This window comes from Juglans microcarpa x Juglans regia, chromosome 4D (assembly GCF_004785595.1).
Source record: "Juglans microcarpa x Juglans regia isolate MS1-56 chromosome 4D, Jm3101_v1.0, whole genome shotgun sequence".
Lineage (NCBI taxonomy): Eukaryota > Viridiplantae > Streptophyta > Magnoliopsida > Fagales > Juglandaceae > Juglans > Juglans microcarpa x Juglans regia.
This window is the reverse complement of record NC_054600.1, coordinates 9,936,007-9,947,903: the sequence shown is the minus strand read 5'-3', so window position 1 is coordinate 9,947,903 and position 11,897 is coordinate 9,936,007. Positions and strand designations below refer to the sequence as shown.

Genomic DNA, 11,897 nt, shown 5'->3' with positions numbered 1-11,897 from the left:
ATATTGTTAAAAAATATTTTTTAAATATTATTTTTGTTTTTGGATATTTTGAAAATTTTGAATTGTCTATTTTATTTTGTATAAGAATTTGAAAAAGTCTTAATGATTAGATGAGATAAGATGAGATAAATTGAGATGAGTTGTAAAAACAAACGAGGCCATAAGTAGAATTACTCTTTTAAAACTTTGCTAATTCTGTATGTAATATTATAAACTCTTTTACACACGTATAATTTATAAACAACTTGGCCTAAGTACTAACGCCCAGTACCTCACATATTTTAATTCCATACCATGCCTTAGAAACGAATAGGTACCACAATATGACTACCCATTTCCAAACAACAACAAAGATGATGCCTAATTTCTAATTTTAAACTATGAGAACTAAAGGTATTATAGAATTCAAAATGAGGATGTTGATATAGAAGGTGCGCCCCGCACTCTTTCACCTTCACGTTCGAGCTACTTGTTTTAACTGATGCTCTAATGTAGCTCCATCCGTCCAAATTATTTGATTGCTCTAAAAACCACTTGGCTGGTATATACACCCCAAACCCAATTGGCCCAATAGAAGGGTCTTTAGGGGCACGAAGCACTAACGGTTCTTTTAGAGCACCTTCGTTAGTCTCAAAATGATAAAGAAACTCAACAAACTGGCCTTCATCAGGATGACTGCCCTTGAAAATCATTGGATCTGAATTCTCTATCTCATCATCAACTTCATAAAAAGTAAAATGAGAATATCCCTCCCACTTACTATTATTATCTATGTTTGGATGGATTTGAAGTGTTACATGAGAACCAAAACTTCTTATGTTAAACCACTCTGGAATTTCAGCTCCAAGGGAAGAGCCACACATTAACTTGGGATTAAAACAATTATTTTCCTGCACGTGAAGTAAAAACAAAAACGAAAAGATGTTAATTGGAGTATATTAAATAACCACTCCCACAAAACATCTTAAGAAGAGATCATGACAGAAACCAAATGAGGGAGTTTATAAAGTAAACTGGAATGCTGCTACAAAATTTTCATAAGAAAGGATTGGCATTGGAGTAATTGCTAGAGATTCCCAAGGGCAAGTGATTGGCACATTACATGCTCCCAGATCAATAAACTGTGATTCTTTTACTGTAGAAGCTTATGGTTTTCTGTTAGTTGCAATTTTCTCCAAAGAGATGGGGCTGTCCAAGGTTGTAATTGAGGGGGATGCTATGCAAGTTGTTTCGATGGCAAACAAGGCTGAAATAGGTTTCAGTTTAGCTGGTCTACTAATTACAGATGCCAAAGGAGTGCTAACAGCCCTCAGTTCATAGTATGTTATTCATACAAATAGACAGACAAATATGGCAGCACATATTTTGGCACGAGTTGGGTTAGATTTTGTAGAAGACAAGTATACATTGGAAGAAAATCCATTATGTATTCAATCCACTATAATTAGTGATTTAATGTAATGTCTTCTATTATCAATGAAATTCAATTTCATTGAGAGAGAGAGAGAGAGAGAGAGAGAGATCAAAGAGACTCACAATGTCATAGCCTTTTGTTTGCAAATTACTTTCTTCATGATTCATGCTTCTAATATTGTAGACTCTGTCATCATAACCAATATAGAAGCCTCCAATAGAGTCATCATTAGTCATAAACCTTTCTTGTGTAGAGCAAGCATTTGAGCAAAACTCTGGCACTGCAAAAAACTTAGTGAATTTGATAGCAGTTCCACCTGTATACAATTGATCCAGATACCCCTCACCATTCATGTCTTGAATTCCACCAAGTGCTTGGCAATCAGATACATCCAGGATTTTAAGAGATGACAAACTACAAATAACGCTCGGAAAAATTGAGAGCCTTTTGCAGTTATGTAAAGACAATATGGAAAGCCCGCATAAACTCTTAAATGATAGGGGTAGTTCCTTTATGGAAGTACCATCCAAATAAAGTAACCGCAATGAAGTCATGTTTCCCACAATGTCTGGGAACTTCTCAAATCTTGAACAATCAGAAAGATAAAAATGTTCAAGAGACTCCAAGCTAATCTCATTTGGAAAGCTTTTAAGGCATTTGCAGGCATGTAGATTCAATCGTCTAAGCCGTTTGAGAACGCCAATAGATTTGTGGACCTTAGATAAACTTGTACAACCTTCAAGGTCTAGTGTCTCAAGACTTGGGACTCCGGTGAAGTCTGGTGTCTCCAACAAGTTTTGAGAGCCACTAAGATCAAAGCGTTTCAAACTCCCAAAACTCTGTTATAAAACAATAAATATTGAAAAAAAAAAGCATTAACAAGCTTAGTACCATTAGTAAAAAGAAGAATGAGAAGAAAGATCCTTACACTAATTCCCTTCCACAGTTGCTTGATGTGACTGCATGGAAATCTAAGTTCAATAAGATTGTCTGCTTGAAAGCTGTTTGATAAGGATTTTGAAGGATATTCAGACCATTCCAGCACCCGTAACCCATGTGTTGGCATGAATCTTAAAGGGTTGTCGTGCCAATACAGATTCAATAACTTATCACAGAGATTAGAAAAACTCATGTTGACAAAACTTGTGTTGTGAATTTTAAGAATTCTCAATTTCTTCATCTTTGAGAAGGCTTTAACACTGAATCGTTCCTCATTTTGATTAGGTAAGTTTAGCACTATGCCTTCAATCACGTCAGTTCCCTAAAAACCAAGAACAATAAAATTGTGTTAGAAATATTTGCAAAAAAACTTAAGAATTAGAATGAAAATATGTTGTACATTTATATCTGGATTAATCCACTTACAGTATTATTCTTCAACACGTGAACGACATCCTTATAATGCCACAATCTGCTACGCTGGCCAGGCTCTTCGGGGGATTCATCATAAATTATTTCTTGACCCATTTTTTGTAGCAAATCATGTATCCTCAACCTTTTAGATGAGATGGTTATAAGACATTTCTCCATGAGAATATCAATATTGAGGTATGGGTAGTAACCAAAACTTTCTAATATATCCATTAAAATGTTATCTAAGACCTCTCCTTTGAAAAAACAAGCAATATCTAAAAACAGTTTCTTTTGCAAATCCTCTAATCCATCAAAACCTACTTTAAGTATATCTAAAATTCCTTTATTAGGATTTGCTTTCAGTTGATCCCAAGCACCTTTCCATGCATTTGTTCCTCTACCAAACAAGGAGGACCCTAAAACTTTGAGAGCCAAAGGAAGGCCTTGAGCATATTTCACAAAGCGTTTAGATAAATCCACATAATTTTCTTTAGGATAGGGTTTCTTGAAAGCTGCCAAACTAAACAGCTGCAACCCTTCATCATTATTCAACTCATTAACCTTATAGATACCATTCACTCCATGTATTTTCAATAAATGGCTATCTCTGCTTGTTATAATGATTCTACTCCCCGGACCAAACCAATCATGGCTCCCTGCTAATGCTGTTAGATGTTCTTCTTTGTCCACATCATCAAGGACTAAAAAGACTTTTTTATAACATAGTCTACTCCGTATCATATTCATTCCCTCACGATCGTCCAATATATTTATTTCCCTTTCCATGAAGATCTTAGAAAGAAGTTGTTTTTGTAAAGAACCTAAACCACGATTTCTTGTTTGTTCTCTAATACAGGCAATAAAGTTGCTAGCTTCAAATTGGTAAGATATTCTATCATAAATGACTTCTGCCAAAGTTGTCTTACCCACTCCACCCATACCATGGATTCCTATAATTCGAACATCATCCAATCCAATACCAAGTATGTTCATAATTTCCTCCACACGAGATTCTATACCAACAAGGTTTCTAGAAAGAGTTGCAAAGTTACGACTCAATCCTTGAAGTACCCTTTTAATGATTTCTTGGACAATTGTTGATTCATACCTGGGAAAAATGACAAGATTATTAATTATTATGAGATAGTGATAGCCTTTCAAGAGCCAAATGTATGATAATGTATTAATGTGCTATACAGCACATTATAAGGAGCATGGTTTTGAGATTTTGGTTGTAACCTCCATGTTCCCTTTGTATAAGGTATTACTCTACCATAAGTAAGGGTTATCAGTAAAATTAGATTATCGTTCTTATATCTACAATATTATAGCACCCTAATAATGTTTAACTTTTGACCCTTAGATTTCCATTGTTTTTTGGTGAGAATTAGGAGAGTTTGGGTGTTGTTTCTAAATTAGAATCCATAGGAGAATTGTAGGTTTTGATAAGGAATTAGGGTTTCTTGGTACGTTGATGATCTGGGAGTTGTTGTTGATGCCAAATCCAAAGGGACAAGGCATCATGACGTAGTTTCATATAACTGATAGTAAAGTACAAGGGAATCGGCTTAATGAGCAATGTAATGATATATAGTAAAAAATAACTAATGCATATAGTAAAGCGACCAGATGAAGGAAGTTGTAGCTCTAAGGATGAAAGGAAGCCATAGAAATGCTCACTTCAATGAGGGTGCATCATTGGCTTAAATGTCTGTCTAGTTTTTCTTTTAATTTATAGTGTAATGTAGCTAGTGAACAGGTCATTACTGAGAGGGGGAATATTCGCCTGCTTGTTGGGCGAGTAGGTTGCTCGCATGGTGGCCAGCAAACAGACAATTTAGGTAGGGGTACTAGGGTGGGTAGCGGGGCCCTGCACCCCGCTGCCCCGCTACCACATGGCCGGGCCAGCAACCCCACCCCACAGGGCAAGACACTGGCAGGGGCGAGGGTGGGGGGCAGTATGGCCCCAATGGGCCCCACCACGTCCCCCGCCTCGCACCCAAATTTTCTTTATATAAATATATTTTTATACATAAATATTTATTATTTTTACTATATATAAATATATTAATATGTATTAAGTAGATTTTTTACTTAATATTTTGTATGTAGTGTAGTAAGATGACCTTTTTATAGATTGCCCTGAAAATACAAGTCTCACACTTAAGAAGTGTGATATTCTTGTATTACACTACAATTTACACAAAATATACACTAGCAAATTTAAAAACTACATAGTTTTTAAATTATAGTAATATTTACAAATTTAAGTCCAAAAATATGTTTTTGATCACTTTTAGACTTAAAAATAATTTTTGGGCCTAGTAAACTGTAGTCCATTATTGAAGTGGGTTGGGAGGTGCGGATTGGGAGTCCACCCGCTACCCCGCACCGTATGGTGTGGGTAGCAGCCCTAGGGGGTAGGGCAAGTCTAGGTAGGCCCCTAACAGAATTTACAATTTTTTTGCCAATAATCACGAGTATAACATAAAATCTCTTTACAATCTTACGTATAAATCTTATGTATCACGTAAAACCACATCAGGTTGTAAATTTATTTTTGTGAAATCTCTTACGGGAGGTTTGGATAGTAAGTTGAAATGAGATTAGTTGAGATGAAAACTGAAATTTAAATAAAATATTATTAGAATATTATTTTGAAATTTAAAAAGGTTAAATTTTTTATTGTATTTTATGTGAGAATTTTAAAAAAATTGTAATGATTTAGACGAGATTGAATTTTGTATCCAACATAATCGTGGCAAAAGCACTTCTCTTACAAAAAAGTAATAGATCATAAGGATCAAATGTTTAATTTATTTAATTAAAACAAATATTAGATTTCACATCTAGAATTTATAATTTTTGTCACAACTAGATCGGTAACTGATCAACACGAGGCTAACATGTGTATTTATATGGATCCAATTAAATTTGATTGGTACAACCGACTGGAATCCAATTTTATTGGGGTACAAACTAATTTGAGAATCTCCAACATATCCATGCTCTCGCGATAAGAATAAAAGAAAAAATGTTACCTAAGATGAAAATGCCATCCAGATATGTTGCCCACTTCTTTCAAAGCAACTCTCCACGTTTGCATCTTCTCCATATCAATATTAGGGTCTTCTTCATGCCTAGCAAAAGCTTCTGCAAAAGCCCCAGTTTGATTTCGTACCTCAGAGGGATCAACATGGTAGAAAACAGGCAAAACTGTCAAACCCGTCTCTCTCATGCATTCGACAATTTGGGCAAGTTCAATCAAGCACCATCTTGAGGAAGCATAGTTTTTTGAGATAATGGGGATGGCATACATGGATTCACGTATTGCTTTCAAGAGCTCTTGAGAAATATACTTTCCTCGCTCAAGTTTCTCATCGTCTTTAAAGGCGATAATGCCTTTCTTTTCTAAAGCAATATATAAATGGTCTGTAAAACTCTTGCGGGTGTCTTCGCCATGGAAATTGAGGAAAACATCATGTATCCATCGAGGTCTTGGTGAAGTGGAAGAAGACGGCGGTACTGATGATGAGGCTCTTTGAGTGCTTAGGGGAATCATTGGACACTAGAAAAACAAAACTTGTTTAAAGAAATGTTTGCTAGTAATTTGGAGATCACTTGGAGAATTATGAGAATAGTTAGCACTAACAGGCTAGCTAGAGATATATATATATATAGGAAAGAGGCTCCCTTGCTTTCCAAACTATCAAACATCACCATTAGTGGGAATGAGGCCAGCTTGATGTTAATTTCAGCCTAGAAGATATAAAAAAGACGGAAGAAAATTTGAGATCAGTTAACTTGGTCAATTGATGAACATTAATGGTCCTGGCCGGCGGGTTTCCACTGCCAATCACGTCTTCCATGGCATGATCACATGATTGACTACTTTAAGTCCAAACTTCTAGTTGATCTATGGTTTGGCAAACGTCATGACAAGATTTTATTCTTCATCTTAAATTTAGGTTTTTGCAAAATGTAATGGGAAATAGGCATAAAATTTATATTTGGTAAATATCTGACCGTGTTTTTGTTAAGAAAGTTGTTTGGTAAATAGCTTACAAGTTATTTTTGTGCTTTTTTTTTTCTTCCAATGTATTTTGAGTAAAAAACATTTGTATAATATTAGGCTTTCTTTTCAACTTTAGCTTGATTTTCTTGTCAATTACTTTATTTTATTTTATGTTAATTGAATTTTTTTAGATTTTTCAACATGGCATGTTGATAGTTTCTCTTAAAATGCAAACTATGTATTTTAACGAGTGAAATTACGTGATTAGTTTTAATACAGCAAGAGGGTAACATGTCAACCAATTTGAAGTTTGATATGTGTGTGTGTGTGAACGGGATCTTTATGTTGCATGGTGATCTTAATTTCATCTAATTAATCAGAAGAAAAAGAGACCAAAGAAAATTTGAAAGAGACACTGCGAATCGATGAACCTTGGTCTTGGTGAATGGACGGATTTTAAGTTTGAGTTCCAGCCATGTCTTCCAGTTGATAATTATATTAAGAAAATTATTTATTTCATATGAACCAACAAATTATTTGGTGGTTTTTTTTTCCTAATTTCTGGAAGTTATTATCAGTTTATTTCCACTTTCCATTATAAATAATATTCTTTCACTGAGCCACGATAATCCTTTTACGATTTATTTAGATTCTTATAATGTTTTTAAATTTTTATATAAGTTTCTAAGTTTTGGTTTTTTTTATGTTAATTTTACATTTTTTACTTTTGACAATGGCATGCTGATTAGGTATAATTGTTTTGTTCTTTAAATGGCTAGCGTGAATTCTAATTGTAATCACTTCGTTGGTTCTAATTGTAATCATTTCGTTGGTTTTTAGGCAACATGTGACAGCCACGTGCGTCAATATATATTATATATATATATATATATATATATATATATTAGTACAAAAAAACAAAAAAAAAACAAAAAAAGACGGTCATATAAGGAGAAAAAAAAGACCGAAGAAAGTTTGAGATCATATATAAGACTTTGACTGCATACTTTTAATAAAATGAATAAAATTGAATGTGATTTTTATCAAATGAAGAAAGTTTGAGATCATATATAAGACTTTGACTGCATACTTTTAATAAAATGAATAAAATTGAATGTGATTTTTATCAAATTTTAATAAAATGAAGAAAGTTTGAGATCATATATAAGAAAATTGAATAAAATATTATCGGAATGTGATTTTTTAATATTATTTTTGTTTAAAGATTTGAAAATATTGAATTGTTTATTATATTTTATGTGGAATCAGTTTAAAAAAATTGTAATGATAAGATGAGATATAATGATAACCAAACTAGGCCTAAGTTTGGTCTTGGTTTGGTGGGTTTCCACCACCTAGCACGTCTTATATATAGCATGATCAAATTGATAACTTTGTTGAAATATTGTTTAGGAATTGTGGTTGAAAATTGTTATTTTTTATGGAGCTTAAATTTTAGAAAAATGAACTATACATGAATAGGCATAAGTGTCTCATATTTGATAAACATCAACTTTGTTTCAACGTATGGTTATTTTGTGTTTTTTTTTTTTTCTTTGTAGTTTTCAGGTTGTTTTAAGTTTATTTCCATTTCCCTTAATAAATAAAATTTGTCGATAAGCCAAGATAAACCTTTTATACTTTAAAATGGGTAGTGTAAGGGAATTTCCTCCACTTCATAAGCCCACTGGGCACTCGACTAGGAAGTAATGGGCTTCGCCCCGATGCCCGGTGTAACACCCCGCTTAATTAACTATTGATTAACCCTTAAGTACTTTAAATTGGACTTTTATTTTTGGATTAATCACTTTTATTAAGGTTGATAATGGAATTAGCATTAATGTTAGTACTTAGTCTTAATGAGCTAAGGATTAGAGAGGCAAACCTATTAGTAATTTTGTTGAGGTTTTTTAGAACCCAAGTACATTCATAAGCCTAGCCAAAGAAAAACCTTGAACCAAGCCCTTAAGAAATCAAGGCTAGCTTTGGCCCAAGTATAGGAAGCCATAAGGCTTTAAAGATAATGCATATGATTAAAGAAAATCTCATATGCATGTATTCATTGGGATCAATAGTTGAAATACACATAGGCATAAACTAGGATGCATGCCACGGGGTGAGACTATTTGGACAAGTTCCACTTTGAATTTTGAAAATCTATGGACATGGATGGTTTTAGAATGCCAAAAATACAAAATCCATGAAATTTGGTTAAATTTGGAGCTCGTTTGCAATAAGTGAAAATTTAGGGCCTCAATGACAATTTTTAAAAGTTTAGAGGTATTTTTAGTAAATACCCAATTTTTTTGAAACCTTTGATCTTGACCCCATCCATAAGAATATTAACCCTAACTTAGTATACACACTATTTACGCAGCTACAACACTAATTTCAAATTTTTCCGGAAGTTTGTAAGTTGACCTCTAACTTACATCTTGATAAATTTCTTATGAATTATTGATAAATGCTTCATTTATTCTTCAATTATCATTTTGAGCATAAATTATCATGTTATATGACACATCAAGTGCATACTTACATGACATATGGCATTTTCACCATTTTTCATATTATATTTATAAATGCCATTTTTTTTTTTTTTTATGAAATTTACTACATATGCACATGTCATGAAAAATATTTTTTTTAAAGTATAACATGAAAATCATTTTGTCACGACCCCAAAGGCCAGGATGAGGAATTATCCTGGTAGAACTCCTCTGTCCAATCTGGAGTATATAATAATGGAGTGGTAACCCCTAAATTGACGAATAATAGCCAACAGGCTTCGAATGGGTTCTCTTTAAAGAACACCGGACCGAAGTCAACATGTTATGACACCTAACGCTGGTAGGTGTACATGTTATAATTTTTATGATGTTATGTTATTTACCAATGCATTGAGAACGAGTCTATAGACAACGTAGTTTCAACATAAGTTATACTACGGTCACCGGCAGGAACTCACAGTGCATATGGAGAACTGTGACATTATCACACGTTATGTTATTAATTAAGATAATGAAGTAAGTCTACGATGGTGAAATTTTTATGAAGAAGTTATGTCTTTTAAAAAAAGTGATGACGAAATTACTTAATGAGTAAAAACCCGTGTCTTCATTTTTTTAAAAAATATATTGAGGAATCTGGATGGGAGACATGTATACTTATTTTCTGCATCTCATGCATTGCATATTTATCTTTTTCATGATTGATTTATCTTTACGTCAATTAGTTGTTTAACTTACTGAGATTTCGAGTAAATCTCACCCTTTTATGGGACCACTATCATTCCACTCAGAATGATAGAAGTTGTGTCAGGAATCGACCAGGATGAGATTGATGGAGTATTGGATTTGCATGATTGAGGAGGAGTTGGATTTGGAGAGGAAGCTGGACTTAATTTTGATGTTCATAACCCAAGTCATTTATGATTTAAATCGCATTAAGATAATGATATAACTTTATATATAAGTCTATGCTACTTTAGTATTTCGAAGATGATGATTATCTAATGAAGTTCGGATGTTTTAGTTATTCTGGCATATTTTCCACCTTAACCTTTTATTTCTGCTTCGATTATTGCATACTGCTAGTTGCATACTAGGATGCATTGTATATTAATTGTTATAAACGGGGGTATGTAACCTTGTGTTGCATGTCTCGAAGCTCTAAGTCTTCGTTCCATCCCATGCGGGGATTGGGGGCGTCACAGCCCGATCCTAAGGCTCAAACTTGCCCATAAAGTAAGTTGTCTGTAAGGAAAAGTAAACAATGATGGCTGATGGGATCGACAGACCTAACGCCGCTCAGCCTCACCCCACTCATGGGGACTCATACAGGGCAGAGTGGGACAGACAGAAGACTTTTGATCTTCTAACATGGAAACGTCAACAGACCACCAAAATGCCAACAGAGTAAGGCAAATTAGGGAACCATGCCGCATTAATGGCACCACTACCCGAGCTACACCCCACATGAATGACGCCGTTGTAGAGACACACCACATTAAAGGATTTTGATAAAAGGAATAGTAAAAGAGACATGGACTCCACAGGGGCAGGTACAATCTGTCCCCCCAGACTTCTAGTATAAATAGCAACTCCAGGTACGATAAAAACTTTCTAATCCCTAGACTTTCTCATTATTTACAAACTTCCAAAATACTCTACTAACTTTGGCATCAAAGACTCCGATCCCAAGGCCACCCTCTCCTAATGCATTTCTTCTCTATTTTCATAGGCCCAGTTCTGAAGACCTGAGTTACCAAAACTTGGTCCAAATGTGCGCAAAACGCAATGTTAATAGTGGTGCCATCTGTGGGATCCTTGTAGATCTTGCATCTGCGACAACTCGTTACGGACAACTCGGAAGCTCACCATTAGCGCTGATGAATATGGAAGCTGACCAACGAGAAAGCCAAACTCCTAGGATTGGAGGAGGAGAAGCGACGGAAGAGAGGTGGGAACATACCCAAGAAGGGATGCCTCCAAGTGGCAGGGTGAACGCAGTATGCCCTACGGTAGATGATTGCACCTTGCCACCGTTGCCAGTCTGTGCCCCAGCTGAAGGCGAAATTCGAGGTGAGCAGAGGCTCAGAAAGGTGGAACCAAAAGAGTCGTTGGAGTTCATTATCCTAAGCTTGGATCGACCAGAAGCTATGGCAAGGATTAGCAGCGAACTGACACCTGAGGCATGGAGCGCCATGCAACAACTTCTCGTTGAGCACCAAGACGTATTCGCTTGGAGCCACGAATGCATGCCCATAATAGGCTCCCAAAGTCATACAACATAGCCTTAGCATAAACCCAAAGGCCAAAGAGGTGAGGCAGAAACGCCGAAGTGTTAGTGCAGAAAAGAACATCACCATAGTTGAGGAAGTAGACCGCCTGTTAGCTGCTGGATTCATCCGAGAAGCCCACTATCCAGAATGGCTGTCCAATGTGGTGCTCGTGAAAAAGCTGAGCGGCAAGTGAAGAATGTGTGTTGACTTCACCAACCTCAACAAAGCCTGCACGAAGGACAGCTTCCCACTACCCTGCATCAATCTAATCGTTGACTCCACGGCGGGTCATCGTATGCTCAACTTCATGGATGCTTACTCCAGGTATAACC

General features: G+C 35.3%; 1 protein-coding gene across 1 annotated transcript; it reads right to left on the bottom strand.

Moving 5' to 3' along the window:
- Positions 1-253: 253 nt before the first annotated feature.
- On the bottom strand, positions 254-6,455 carry LOC121261565 (disease resistance protein RPV1-like). Its single transcript, XM_041163991.1, has 5 exons — positions 5,809-6,455; positions 2,780-3,875; positions 2,343-2,675; positions 1,537-2,253; positions 254-890 (listed from the first exon to the last, which is right to left on the bottom strand). The coding sequence occupies exons 1-5, from the start codon at positions 6,327-6,329 to the stop codon at positions 300-302; spliced, it is 3,258 nt and encodes a 1,085-aa protein (XP_041019925.1). The 5' UTR covers positions 6,330-6,455; the 3' UTR covers positions 254-299.
- Between the last annotated feature and the right edge of the window lie 5,442 nt (positions 6,456-11,897).